Raw genomic sequence first — 15,061 nt, 5'->3', positions numbered from 1 at the left:
CAATTATACTAAATATTGAGGAATATTTGTGATAAGATCTTGATCTTATAAGATAATTCCTTGGTTGTAGAAGTTAGGTAATTGATGAGTCTGAACGATCAAATTATAGATAAAGCCAGTCAAAGGAGGTTTTGCATTATTTTGGTACCTCCCTTAGGTGGCATGATACATCATACACTGCGAACCAGAAGTACAAGAAACAGTTACAAAATATTTGACTCATACACACACTGAGCCGGTTCTTTGTTTAAAGAAATCCAGCAATTGACAGAAGATAGAGAGAACACTGAATCCTTAGAAGTAGGGCTGGTTTTATGGCATCCTCATTAATCTGGATTTAGTGAATTTGCCTTCTTCTAGAGGCCACATTATTTTGTTACATCTCTTATCAGTGAGAATCACATGAACTCTTGCGCCGCCGCTCATTGTGTCCTGCCAAACGCCTGCGACAACTTCTTTTAGCTTCATCAAACTCCGATAATTCGTGAAACCTGCACATGTGGTGAGAGAGTGAATGCTGAACAGGATGCACATATCGTATCTTGTTGTCTTCATACATAGTATGGCTAAATTAGGCAACAGACCCTCCATGGCGAAATTGTTTTGGACTTGGGGAGTAAAGGGTTCCATGGCCGTAGAGGAACATTTATGCATCATAAATTTTTCTTGAATACATCCATGTTAAATTTCGTGGCTAACACGGATGTATCATTTCAAATAATTTTTACTATTCTATGCAGAACTGTGGTCTTACTACCTAGATCCTTCTTCATATATTCTCCTCGTGGCCTGCATTCAATTGTATGAATTGAGCAATACATGATTTTCCATGATCCATGATCCATACCAGGAAAACTGAAACAAAAGCTCCCATTTTCCTATCTTTATGGTAAGTAAATATACATTGAACTCAACTTAATTGCAAATTTTAGGAACCAAACCTGCTACACTGCTGGCAGAAACGTTGTCTCAAGCCGGAGAGAAGAACCACTGCAGCCTTTGCATGAAATTCGCAAACTTTATGTCGACGATGGTAAGGCTTGGCGTCAGCCATATCAGCATTGCAGTCTTCTGCCTGACAAGAAAGCTGTGTTGATCCTCCTGCGCTAGATACTCTTCTTTTGGAGGGAGTCAGTGCTCCTTTTTTCTTGTTATCTTCTCCGGTATCTTCGTCACATTCACCTTCCTCATCGAGTTCAGGTTCCTGGAGGATCCGTTTCCCTTCTTCCTTGCTGGTTTCCATTCCTTTGCCGTAGAATCTTGGAGAGTGAATGCCCGAAGAATAGTAACCAAGTGAAGAAAGGTGAATAAGTCGAGCTTGACTGGTGGAAAAGAAGAGCAGAAATAGGCCAGGACCACAGGTACTGATGCCATCTTTTCTTTCTTTTTTCCTTGAATGCGTAGTCTAATTCTGTACAAAACAATATTTGGTGTTAAAAGTATGTGATGGTAGGGGTCATTTGCAACTCTGTTTATGTAAAACATATATTTGAGTCCACTCTTACTCTTCCAATAAAACTCTAAACTTCTTTCTATGTGACCCTACATCAATTTCTTGATATAAAGCTTGGAATGTCCTACTCATCTGCCTAGTGCCTACACATGCATTTATCATGTTTTGTCTCTGCCAACCAAGAAACGGTTCAGACTCCAGAGATTGGTTTCTAAAGTATTTTCATGCCAAGAACTGAGACGGTTAAATTTTGTGTACCTCACACGGCGCTTAATCCCATGTCACTGTGTTGATCAATTTCTAGCTCTCGGTTTCTTCCTCCCTAGGTTGGTTAGTAAACATAGAAAGTGAAGATGTTATTGAGAAACAGCTTTAGCCTTAAATTATTATAATATGCTGCTTTAGAAGTCACTCCACCCAGTAATGATTTTATTACTTGTTTTGGTGGTCATTGTCCAAGAATGTATTATTTAGATACTTGGCTGGAAAATGAGAAGTTCAATAATTGATTGAAAGTTTTACTCTCTGCTCATGTCCAGACACGTCTTATTCATCCAACTATTTCATTGAATTGTCACAGTAATAATTTTTTTCCCACATGAAATTTTTGGATACTGGGCAGCCAATAAATTTGGAGCAAAGTGGGCACTCACTTACTAGGCTACTTTTGTGGGGAGTTTGTATTCAATGAATGTCTTAGTAAAAATACAAGTATGAAATTTTGTTAGGTCGTATGGTTGTGGGTAAATAGTGAAGAGTGTCTTATTTGGGTTGGTCCACATCTGTACGAGGACAGCTGTTTAGTGTTTAGCTTGTGGTACGTCCAAATTCTTTGATTTTTCTTTATAATCTGATTGGGAGTTAGTTAATAATAATTGCTTTAGTTTAACTGATAACCTTGTTTCATTGAAATCATTGATACGATCGTCTCATCCTAAGATCTGGTAAATATTCTGATCCTAATCCATCATTGAAAGACTCACACAAGTTTTAGTTTTTTTCTGTGTTTCCTTTTTGGTTATTTTTAGTGTCTTTTGAGCTTGTTTGCTTAAATATTAGTGCCCTGGTGGATAAACAGTTTATTAGTCACTAAGCTGTAGATGATAAACTAACAAGTATATCCTGTTCTATGCATACTTTTGATGCATAAAGAAATGGATTATATGAGTAAATTGTATCCTCGATTCTTTACGTTAATACTCGAGGGTCTTTGAGTTAGTTACTCATTTTTTATTAAACATGAGTACCGAATAAATATTGTACAATGTGGTATTGGCAAATTTTGCATAATGCATAAATAAAATCGGTAGTGGTTGCAACACTGAATATTTATAATTAGAACAAATATATTGCCGAGAGCCATGCTATTCTACCTTGCATTACAGTGGGGGTTGGGGTTGTTTTTCCTTTTAGTCTACACAAAATTCAAACGGTTTAGCCCATCTTTATAGTAAATAGGATTTCATAAATTCTGTCTATTGTCTATAGGCCCAAATCGGATTTGGACCTCACCATATTCGTTTTAAGATGGCATTCATTGGGCTGCAAGCTACTATGTTTTTTATTGGGATATGTAGGTTGCTCTCTCTCTCTCTCTCTCTCTCTCTCTCTCTGACACACACACACACACACACACACACACTTGTTAGATTCGGAGGACCACAAATCCAGGATAGTGACCAGTGGTCCCTATAGTTTGGCAACCAAAGGGGTAGATAAATTAATTTTGTAGAAATACCTTGAAATAAAAAAGATTATTCCATGTTGCGTCGAGTTAGGTCTAAATATAGCATTGAATAACTGGATTAGTGCTTAATTCCTACATTAATTGCCTATTCTATTCCAAAAAATTCTCATTTGTAAAGTTCTACGCATGGTTAGCTCCGACTATTTTTATTCTATTTGTTTATTTATATAAAAAAACATTCTTTGTCTAGGATGGTGATTTCTTTTCATGTTAACTTCAACAAACAATCTAACCGACTAGTCAATTTTGGCTGTTTCTTGCTTTCCTGTCGTAACTACCTCGTCCTCTTCTTTAATGCCAGAGTTGTTAGTTAAATTAATTGATTATCTTCTATAACTCCTTTGTATTAATAATAACTTAATTACAAAGATAGTGAACGAATATTAAGATGACAACTTGGGAGATAATGTTTGTTGGCGACTGCCACTATCATAGCTATTTAGTGTGTGTTTTTGGTGCGATTTTGTCTACTTCCAATCTAAGTTAAAGGTATTATTGCAGAAAATATTGATATGAAGTGCGCTGCAACTATGCATGCGTGTGACCCCACATGAAAAATTCCCCATCTTTTCATATATATATATATATATATATGAAAATATCAATACAAAACTTGATCTCAATACAAAATCCAGACCAAATCCTGACCATGAGATTTGACAATCCAATGGTCAATAATTAAACAAAAACACGGAGGGTCATTGTAAAGCAGTTTTAGGTCATATTATAAACTTTGGGTTTGAGGTCATGTTAAGATCATTTCATGTCATCCTTACTATAATGACGTAAAAATAAGCTTACAATGACCTAAAAATGACTTTTGTATGCTTGGTTCTGCATTTTTGTATTAAGAATGGTTTTGCATGGATCAAAACAAATGATCAATACAAAACTTGATCTCAATACAAAATCCAGACCAAATCCTGACCATGAGATTTGACAATCCAATGGTCAATAATTTAACAAAAACACGGAGGGTCATTGTAAAGCAGTTTTAGGTCATATTATAAACTTTGGATTTGAGGTCATGTTAAGATCATTTCATGTCATCCTTACTATAATGACGTAAAAATAAGCTTACAATGACCTAAAAATGACTTTTGTATGCTTGGTTATGCATTTTTGTATTAAGAATGGTTTTGCATGGATCAAAACCCTATATATATATATATATGACTTTGATCAATACCAAACCACTCCTAAACCTTAAACGCCGAACAACATCATTATATGATAACCTAGAATTCATTATAATGAACTAATAACAAACTAATAATGAACTTCAGATTTCTAAACTATGCATGATGATGTCATTGTTTTTAAATCTCAGAATTCCCTATAATGAACTACAAATAAAGTTGTAATGAACTCCGCGTTATTATATAATGATCAGTTTGGCGTTTAGTGTTTTAAACTAGTTTGGTATATAATACAATCCTATATATATAGGGACGTATTCATTTCCTTTTTTATCTTTTGTTCTTTGTTCTTTTTAATCTCAACCCCACGATTTTGTCATCCGACGGTTAGATTGGTGCCACGTGTCATTTAATAATGCAGATTTTCAGTTGAATAATGCACACCGACTAATAATGCACCATTATAGTGTAATAATGCAGATTTTCAGTTGAATAATGCACACCGACTAATAATTCACCATTATAGTGTAATAATGCAGATCATCTGGACCGTTGATGAATGAGATCTAACGACCCATATTAAGAAGAATAAAGAATCTAAGGGAGAATAACGCTCCCCTATATATATATATAGGGTAGTGATCAATATATAACTAATCTTAAGTGTATAACTAGAGAACAAATCTCAGCCACACATTTTAATACTCCAAATTAATCCTATGGCTTAAACAAACTTTCAGATTTTTATGAAAAAAAACTTGTCCAGGGGCATTTTGGGAATTCAATACATCAATGTGAATTCATGAATAACATATAATCACCGTGAATCCAATCTTACGAAAGTCATGCGCCGCGCTAGCTGTCTCTGTGGCGGAGCTGCCGCAGGCTCCGCCCACTCCGACGCCTTCTCAGACGTCTCCGACGGCTGCACCGCCGCCGTCGGTGATCTCGTCGACTTCTTCGGCTCCGGCGCTGTATGCTGGAGCAATTATGCATTATATATTTTCTAAGTGAAGATAACATTTTTTCTTTCCGCTTTCGCTCGGCTTTAGCTCGAAAATGATTTAAGTAAAAAAAATTAATTAGTAATTTCTACCGAAATGGATTGGGATTGAAAATTATTCAAGGATTCTAATATCAGTTTTAGGATTTTCTTCCTATGTACTAGTTGAATTAGGTATATGGCTGGTGTAATTCTCCAAAAATAATTATAACTTGATCAGAAATTGGATGCTTAGATGTATGTGTGAGTTGATGAATCCATAACCTTGATAAGAGAAGTGCATGCTAAAAGAGCCGTGGTGTTTCTCAATGGAGAAATTGTCAAATTGAAGTGGATTTTGAATACTTCACTCTTGTTTACAAAACAAATCACTCTTGTTTACAAAACACATCACTCTTACTCAGATTTTACTTCACTCTTGTTCACAAAACACATCACTCTTACTCAGATTTTACTTCACTCTTGTTCACAAAACACATCACTCTTACTCAGATTTTACTTCACTCTTGTTCACAAAACACATCACTCTTACTCAGATTTTACTTCACTCTTGTTCACAAAACACATCACTCTTACTCAGATTTTACTTCACTCTTGTTCACAAAACACATCACTCTTACTCAGATTTTACTTCACTCTTGTTCACAAAACACATCACTCTTACTCAGATTTTACTTCACTCTTGTTCACAAAACACATCACTCTTACTCAGATTTTACTTCACTCTTGTTCACAAAACACATCACTCTTACTCAGATTTTACTTCACTCTTGTTCACAAAACACATCACTCTTACTCAGATTTTACTTCACTCTTATTCACAAAACACATCACTCTTACTCAGATTTTACTTCACTCTTGTTCACAAAACACATCACTCGTAGCATGACTTTACTTCACTCTTGTTTACAAAACACATCACTCTTATTGTGATTTTACTTCACTCTTGTTTACAAAACACATCACTCTTATAGTATAAACAACAACAACAAAATAAGTAATGAAATCAATATAATAATAACATCAAAATTGGTAAGAACTTACGGGCAATATGATTTGGAGAAAATGACAATTTTATACTACTTATCCTAATTAACATCAAATGCACAGTATGAATATCTAATAGTGTGATACACACTGTTAGAAGTCACACATAAAAATGTCGAATGAATATTACAAACCGAAAAAGAATTTCAAAACCCCCAAACACAGCAATTCAACTGATCCAAACCCCCAAACACCGCAAATCAATATATATTACATACACACTCCGCCATAGCCTAGAAAGGAAAATAAAAACTCAGGTGCTGAGCGCCGCGCCGACGACGAACGAAGCTACGGCTACGGCGACGGAAGCCAGCGCCGGTGCGGGACCTTCCTGCGCGGCTGAGCTACCGATGAGAGCGAAGACGGTTTCGGCAACCGCCATTGTCGCCACCAAAACTCTCTTCAGCGACACCGCCAACTGCGACGAGAAGAGGAGAAGAGAGAAGAAGAGAAGAAGACGCGACACGGTTTGAATTCAATTTTCAAAATTGGATTTAATTCTCTGTGCAATGACCAAAATACCCCTGACTTGTTATTATGGAGTAAATTTGTGATTGAGGGAGCTAATATCTCATTAAATTCGAAAATTAATATTAGCCCTTGATTTTTTTGATCTTGTGGCTATGATTTGTTCTCTAGTTATTTGCTTAAGGAGTGTTTGCCATAGATCACTACCTATATATATATATATATATATATATATATATATATATATATATATATATATATATATATATATATATATATATATATATATTCTCCTTTTTTATTAGACCGCTGTTTGAGTTTGACATTTTGCCAATTTTCGAATGTTTTAGACTTTATAGCCGTGAATAAAGAAATTGTGCACTAGTCAAAATAAAGATACACTAATCGACTAGAGAATAAAATAAACAATTAGCATGGTAAAACTGTGATTGGATGGATATAATCTAATAAATTTGGATTTACTTTTCCATTTGATAGGATTTGAAGTTCACTCCACTTAAATAGTAAAAAGAAAAGTGGGACGAAAAAGAACTTAAGATCTATATGATAACCAAATTCGGATGTAAATATTTGTTAAAGATGACAGAATAGCAGATAGTTTGATTTGATCTCTCTACCATTCTATTTGCGGATTATTTGCCAAATAGTTTTTGTACTTATTATCCTTTTTTTTTTTTGTTTTTTCCTCTTTTGCTCCTGACATTGAAATGAAGGCACTTCTTGTGTGATAATCATTTCGAAAGGAAAAACAAGATGATAAATTGATGACATTCTTCTGTTTAAATGATCATAAATTAATACTGTTATATTCTGTATGTTTTGTCTCTCACGTTTGTTCAAGGCTTACACATCTTTTATGGTTTAAGGTTTTGAAGTCATATGCATTATAATGTTGTCTTTTTTTTTGGCGATTATGTTGTCTGTAAGTATATCTTAATTTGTGGTAATATAAATAGCCAAGAAGAGACGACATCCAAATAAAGTATTTAATACTAGTAAAAATCAGTATTCCATGGAAGTAGTTGAGTTGGTATATAGGAGTGGAGGGGCCTTTCTCTCCATGCCAATGCTTAATATGGTCGAAGCATGTGGACTGCCTTTGACCAATGCACTAATCCATGCCATAATACAAATTTGAGGTGTTAGGTAGTGGTGGGTGTGAGTTGTGACTCAGCCAACGTGTCACATTTCTTTTCATTCTATTCTAATCAAGTGTCAACGGCTGCTATTCGAATTGTGTTTTAATTAGTAGTCCTACTTGTGATTTAATTTATGAGGGACTCATTAAAATGGTTGAGGATAGAAAGATTTAAGTATGTGGTCGAGGGTATGAAATATGAGAGCATCCGCATCGGTGTCTCGATGCGGGCTCGATCTCGTCCCGGCGAGACGAGACCGCATCGAGACACCGATGTGGATGCTCCGTCTCGTCGCTTAGCCCGGGGGGAGGGGCGGTTGGCGGGCTGTCTCGCCACGCGCGACGGCCACGTGGCGAGCAGCGGTTGGGGCGTGACGCCCACTCTCCGGCTCTGCGAGTGGGTGTCGATTTTAGAGTATTTTAATTATTATTTTTTAAAACCGAAGAATAAAATAAATAAATAAATAAAAAATTTGACCTTTTTTTCGGCCATTTTCTTACCGTTTTTTTGCATTTTTTTCTTCTTTTTTTTCCCACATTCATCTATAAATAACACTACACACACAATTCCCCAACCATTTTTTTAGATTTTAATTATGTGTTTTTTTTAAATTTTTTTAGGATTTTAAATTGTAATTTTCTTTTATTTAATAAAGTGTGTTTTTATTAATTGAATTTGTTGGAAATAAAAATAACAAAATGAAATTGAATAAATAGTTAAGGGATGAGATAGTTAAGAGATGGAGAGATGCATGTACTGTCTGTTAGTTAAGAAATGAGGTAAAAAATGCAGTGGGGCCCATAAATAGTTAAGGGATGAGACGGTTAAGAGACATGGATGGTAATTAAGTGATGTATGGAAGCGAGAACAGAATGGAGGATGCAAAGAGAAAATAGAAATGATTGGGGAGCACATGGGCGTGGGAGAGAGTTTGGTCCCGCAAATTACAAAGGGAAAAGAAATATGAGTGTTGGCCACTTTGCCAGCCATGGTGGCTGATGCCCTACCTTTCTAATCACTGCCTTCGGCCCCTCTTCCCATCTCTCATTTCTATCTCCACATGTCTACCCTCTTTATCTCATAAGAATATCTATCTCTGTGCTACATTCTATGGAATGTACAAATATATTCAACTTAAGAAAAGATCGATGTGGGAGATGTTTAGTTACATGTTTTTAGATATTTGAAAAAGAATTGTTATTCAAAATTGCCTATGGAATTTTGATCAATGTTAACTTTTCGAAAATTGAGATAAATAAATAAATCCTGGCCTATAGAAGATTAGCAGCAGCATTTTGTAACATTGAGCAAGAATCGAGGATGAAAGTGTGAGGAACAACTCGAGTCTGAAACTACTTTAGCAGCGAAGATTCTTCATTGGGAATTGGAAGCCCAGAACAACTCCATGCAGAAAATATTCAACTTTTTCACTAATGGAATATACTACTAGTAATTATAATTAAATACAATTGGCCATATTTAACAGAAAGAATTCATATATAAATAATCAAAGAGTCCAACTTTTCTAAACAAATGGGTACATTATTTTTATCATGTACCATTATTTAGTTTCGTGGGTTTGAAGAGGTCATACAAATATACTCCTTCAAGAAAAACACTCTTTCAATTTGGCTTGCTAGAAAAATACCTAAAGTCATAAAAGGACATGGAAGGAAAAGGACTACATTGCTCATGTGCTGGATTTGCTTTGCATAATTGCCTCATTAAAATCATTGGCTAATTAATAGTACTCCGTCAATTGTAAAGTATGTGGTGGATTAGTTTATACTACTACTATTACTTTTATTTAATCAACCAAAGTAAATGCTCCTTTGTAATTTATGGTCATTAAGAAATTATATACTACTACTAAGGAGTACCATTTATCTTAAACGGTACAAGCCACATTGATCTTCATGGAGGGTGGGTGTCATATTATTGCATATAAATAACACAAGATTCATCCCTTGTTTAATAATTAACACAAAAATTCCCATGATCAACATGTAAATATGGATGAGTAATTAAAAAGTGTTATTCTGTAAACCAGAAACATATTAAAAGAAAAGCAATTGTACTTAGGTATTTTGATGGAATAGTTAGGAGAATGAGAAAATCTCTAGGGGTACTACAAAATCTGTTGGTTGAATTCTCACAGCTTTTGGTTTTTAATTGAAGATGAGCTGCCACCACATGGGACCTCGTGCTTATGTTAGTACTACAGTATATGCTCTTCTTCTTAATCTAAAACCCCCATATCCTTAATTTCATTCTTTACCCTTTATATAGCGAGAGAGAGAGATGTCTTGTAACGCATACTATATCAGTTGAATTGAATTAATGAAAGCATCAACATCAACTGAAATAGCGTTATCTTTGGTAAATATGATTAATTAGTTTTGGGTTTTTATTGTGAGAAAATAGGGTTGACGATGCAGTGACTAATAAAGCATGGTCAATGTACATATATATGGGTACGAATTAGATGTAGACATCCACCACTCACATGTGGTCCATTTCTCTCTTTGGATTTTGGTGTCCGATTTCCTAATAATTTTTAATTATTAAATATACGAGAGACGAGTTTCTGCAAAGTTGGATCAATTCTTCCTTTGTTATTTCCTGTCATACTCGGCAATATTTAAAGACGTGAAAGACTCACTTAATTTGCAATAGGAAAATTACAACTTCCCCCTTAATTTTGTAGCACAGCGATCAAATCAAATCATAATGTTTTTTTTTTCAAATAAGACTTACTAGTACTATTTAATTATTGCATGTCGTACAAATTGAAATAAAATCCCCCTATGCCATCTTTTTTTTAAGAGATTAACAATACAAACCAACCTAGTCGAAAAACCAAGTTATACATATGTAACTTACATTGTTCAATAATAAAGTTATTCGCAGTGATTTTGTATATAAGACTAGAATTTGATTAATTAACCTCGAAATTCTACCTATTATTTATTATTTTTGGTTATAATGAGCTCTTTCAATAGAATATCTGAACCATATCCCCATGAAAATTTCCATAAAAAATACTATGAAAATATTATCGTAGAAAATATTATGTAGCATTAATTTAGCAAGTAAGATTAAGAGTGTTGTTATAGTAGTAATAGGAAGGAATAAGTGGGATTTGCTGGTTCCAGCATGGTGTTTGGAGCTGGCATTCCCTATCTCTGTCTCTTTCTGTATCACCAACTGTGGGAATGTGAGAGACTAACATAGCTGTGTCTACTACGCTATGCATACTATATTCTAGATTTAGGGAGAGGGATGCATTGGATATTTGGCATTGCGTTGGGTTTTGCAAATTCCATGGAAATTGTTCTCTCGTTTAATTATCATTCTTGAACTTCTCGAGATTTAGGCCATCCACAACGCTGTCTCTATACCGTCTCTTAAACCGTCTCTTAACTACTATTTGAGCACTATTTGAGGGCCCCACTGTCCTTTTTTCCTCCATCTCTTAACTAAGAGACGGAGGCTGCAACGCTCCGTCTCTTAACCGTCTCTATACCGTCTCTTAATTACTATTCATTCAATTTAATTTATAATTTTTTTTAAAACCCAATTCAATTTAAACAAACACACTTTATTAAAATTAAAACAATATTACAACTTAACATTAAAAAAGCGAAGACATAATTAAAATTCTAAAAAAATAAAAATGACATAATTTAATCTTCTCCGACAAAGTTTTCCCAAATGTGCTCAATTAGATCATCTTGGAGTTGGGTGTGGGCGCTAGAGTCGCGTGTCCTTGCCCGAATAGCCAACCGTTCTTGTATAGATGGATGCGCTCCACTTCGTGGGGGTGGTGCGGCTTCCTCCGCCTCTCGTCGTCGATCTTCTTCGAGTGATTGTTCCATTAATTGACGCATTTGCTCAAAAGGATCCATTTGTTTGAGTTGATTGAAGATGGAAATTGGAGTGATAGAGAGGATTTGAGAGGAATAGATGTGTGTTTGTGTTTGAAATGAGTATGGAATAGAATTATTTATAGAGTAAAAAAATTAAAAATTTAAAAAATGAAAATAAATATTTAACGGTAATATTACCGTTTGAAAAAAAAAAATTTTTTTTTTTATTAAAAATCGATTTTTTTTTAAAAAAAAATGAATTATTGCGTCATCAGTGACGACGCCCACTCGCGGGCCAGCGAGTGGGCGTCACGCACGCATGGGGACGTGCCACGTGTCTCGGGCGCGTGGCGAGACAGCTCGTCTCGTGTCTCTCCGAGACGAGCTACGCGACGAGCCGGTCGCGAGCTGGAGACGAGATGGCCGCTGCAATGCGTCTCGCGGGGGTCTCGTCTCTCCGAGACGAGACGCGAGCCCGGCGCGAGACGCGTTGTGGATGGTCTTATGCCTTTATTTCTCTGTCCTCTTCCTCGCTAAGAATGTCGCCCTACACTCCTACTTGCACCTACATTCCATATCTTACTAGTAGTATTTTAAATTATTTTATCATCAATCGAATACTGCAAATTTCAAGTTTCTTACTACATTTTTTAGTTAGTAATGAATCAATTAATAGCAATAGGAATATAATTATCAAATTTCTCGATATGCCACTCTTAGTGTATGAGATAAAGATACATATGCTATATTGGTCTTTTAAAATTAACCACTTAGTTAGTTCACGTCCAATAATATACTCCGTATTTATTTGTGAATTATTCTTAAAATAAATAGGTGAATTCATGGGCTATTATTTATCCTTGAGTTTTTCATTTAAAAGCAATTAAAACAGTGGAGTACTTTAACCCAAACAAAATAGCTATTGTGTTTATATTCTCACCTTTATAACGATTTTTTTGTTTTTACTTTTTATAGTATAATAATAATAATAGCAATTTTAATACATTAACTCCATATACTATAGAGAGGCAGGAGAGAGACATTACAAAAAAAAACATACTATGACAAGAATAAAATTCCGAAACGGCTAATTTTGAAATATATTAGGGCGACTAATAAATTCAAATATGATGAGAGCTAGGGTCTTCCAAAAGGATTAATTTGTAAATTGTAATAATTGTTGTTAAGTGCAGAAAAGTGTTAAAGTAATTGAAGTGATAGTCTCATTCACGTGAAACTAATTAATTAAGTATTCAATGAAGGGAATTAAATTAAAATGTTGTTGAACAACATTTCCACCCTCGTCAACTGAACGAGCTAGACACTCTTTGGTTTCACTTTCACCTGCTCTTTGTCTTGATACTCTTTGGCTTCTAAGGATTCCACTTTGTGTGAAATTGAAGACCAAAAATGCTAGGGAACTGTGACAACAACAACAACATCATCTCTTCCACCACTAACCAATGGCCACAGGTACTCTCTCTCTCTCTCTCTCTCTCATTGTCTCAATTATTACACTAACAAAGATGACCCCATCTTTTGTTTTATAGCTTTTGTCCAAGAATATCCGAATTGTGTTGTTAATTTTTACCCTAAAAGCACCCCATCTCCAACTCTTTCCTTCTCTTTGTTTCATCAGAATCAGATAATAGTGGATGATCACAAAACCTTGATGGCTTCATCATCAGCTAATAAAGTCATGGCCGCCGCCGCCGACAAGCCTAATCCAGGTGATCATCACCCCCACCCTCCTCTCAAGTGCCCTCGCTGCGATTCCTCCAACACCAAATTCTGTTACTACAACAACTACAGCTTGTCTCAGCCTCGCCACTTCTGCAAAGCCTGCAAGCGCTACTGGACCAGAGGCGGCACCCTCCGCAACGTCCCCGTTGGTGGCGGCTGCCGCAAGAACAAGCGCCCCAAGCGCCATTCCTCCTCGTCCTCGTCCTCTGCCACCACCTCCTCCACCTCCCAGCCCCAGATAGATCTGCCTCCACCTCCTTCCAACCATATCCAAAACCCTTTGTTTTACGGCCTTAACCCTAATCCACTCGAGCTCAACTTCCCCTTTTCCTCTTTTAGGGTTTCACCGCAGATCAACAGCCTCGGCTTAGGGTTTTCACCCGAACCTCCCACCAACGGCTTCAAGCCCATCCAAAACAACTCTATCTTCTTTGGGCCTTCCTCAACAATGGCGTCTTTGATCCAATATGACGACCCGGGTATAATGGATAAGCAAATGAAAGCGGAAGGAGAGAATAGAATGATTTGGAATCCAAACCCCAACCAGAATCCCAACCTAAACACAAACCCTATCGATCTGATTAACTCTTCTGATCCTTCTTCTCTAGTTTGGAACACAAGCAGCTTGGGAGCTTGGTTCGACCCTTCAACCATCGGCTCCTCCTCCGTTCCATCTCTCATCTAGAACCTTCCATTCTTCTTCTTTATTTTCTTAAATTCCGCTATTGATGAAGAAGGAGGGTATTAGGATCGGAGCGATCATGTCAGCAGCAAGAAAATTCAGCCTGCTTTATTTTTTTACATGGAAGAAGGCTATATTGCGCTGAGAGGAACCTCGGATCCTCTTCTTCTTGTCGGAAAAAGGTTTCTTGTTCCAACACATTGTTATCACTTTGATTTGATGGGATTATGAATAGGTAAACCTTAATTTATATATGTATATATATTATCGTGACATTGGTTTTCTTCCTTTTTATTGGTGTATTTGTTTAGCTTGTGTATCAGGTTTTTGGAATTGGGGTTTACTTTGGATTAATACATTTACATGTTGATGAAGCAATTGGAAAATTGTTTGTATTTCTTCAAGAATTTGTTGATTTTCGGTTTTGGGGAACTGGTATACAAGAGACAGAGAGAGATTAATATTGTTGTTGTTTCAATATATATGTATCTGCATTCTGTTAATTCACACAATAATCCTTCTTTTTTCCTGGTAATTTAACTACCGGTTCAATTAGCTTATTTTGTGGAGATTTACTGTAATTTACATTTAATTGTTGTGATGTTATTTTTGTTTAATTAGCTAATGAAATTACTTAATTAGTTCGTCATGATGGTAAAGAGATTTATGTTATGATTTACAAACATTTTAGTATGAGTAATTGAAATCGGAAAAAAAAGTTGTCGAATTCTCAGCCCATATAACTTTTTA

General features: G+C 35.7%; 2 protein-coding genes across 4 annotated transcripts; one reads left to right on the top strand and one right to left on the bottom strand.

Moving 5' to 3' along the window:
• Nucleotides 1–103: 103 nt before the first annotated feature.
• Nucleotides 104–1,863, bottom strand: LOC121777787 (squamosa promoter-binding protein 1-like). Of its 2 annotated transcripts, XM_042175146.1 has the most exons (4): nt 1,712–1,863; nt 942–1,411; nt 758–789; nt 104–491 (listed from the first exon to the last, which is right to left on the bottom strand). In XM_042175146.1, the coding sequence occupies exons 2-4, from the start codon at nt 1,241–1,243 to the stop codon at nt 313–315; spliced, it is 513 nt and encodes a 170-aa protein (XP_042031080.1). In that variant the 5' UTR covers nt 1,244–1,411; nt 1,712–1,863; the 3' UTR covers nt 104–312. The 2 variants fall into 2 exon arrangements, with proteins under 2 accessions (XP_042031080.1, XP_042031081.1); XM_042175147.1 differs by lacking the exon at nt 758–789 and having other exon boundaries at nt 1,712–1,860.
• An 11,341-nt stretch (nt 1,864–13,204) lies between these two features.
• LOC121777705 (dof zinc finger protein DOF1.4-like) lies at nt 13,205–14,846 on the top strand. 2 transcript variants are annotated; one of them, XR_006045551.1, is made up of 3 exons: nt 13,205–13,359; nt 13,526–14,546; nt 14,623–14,846. XR_006045551.1 is itself a non-coding variant. In XM_042175049.1 (2 exons), the coding sequence occupies exons 1-2, from the start codon at nt 13,297–13,299 to the stop codon at nt 14,312–14,314; spliced, it is 852 nt and encodes a 283-aa protein (XP_042030983.1). In that variant the 5' UTR covers nt 13,205–13,296; the 3' UTR covers nt 14,315–14,846. The 2 variants fall into 2 exon arrangements, 1 of the variants encoding a protein (XP_042030983.1); XM_042175049.1 differs by having other exon boundaries at nt 13,526–14,846.
• The last annotated feature ends 215 nt before the right edge of the window (nt 14,847–15,061 follow it).

This window comes from Salvia splendens, chromosome 18, assembly GCF_004379255.2.
Source record: "Salvia splendens isolate huo1 chromosome 18, SspV2, whole genome shotgun sequence".
NCBI lineage: Eukaryota > Viridiplantae > Streptophyta > Magnoliopsida > Lamiales > Lamiaceae > Salvia > Salvia splendens.
This window is presented reverse-complemented; position numbering and strand designations above follow the sequence as displayed.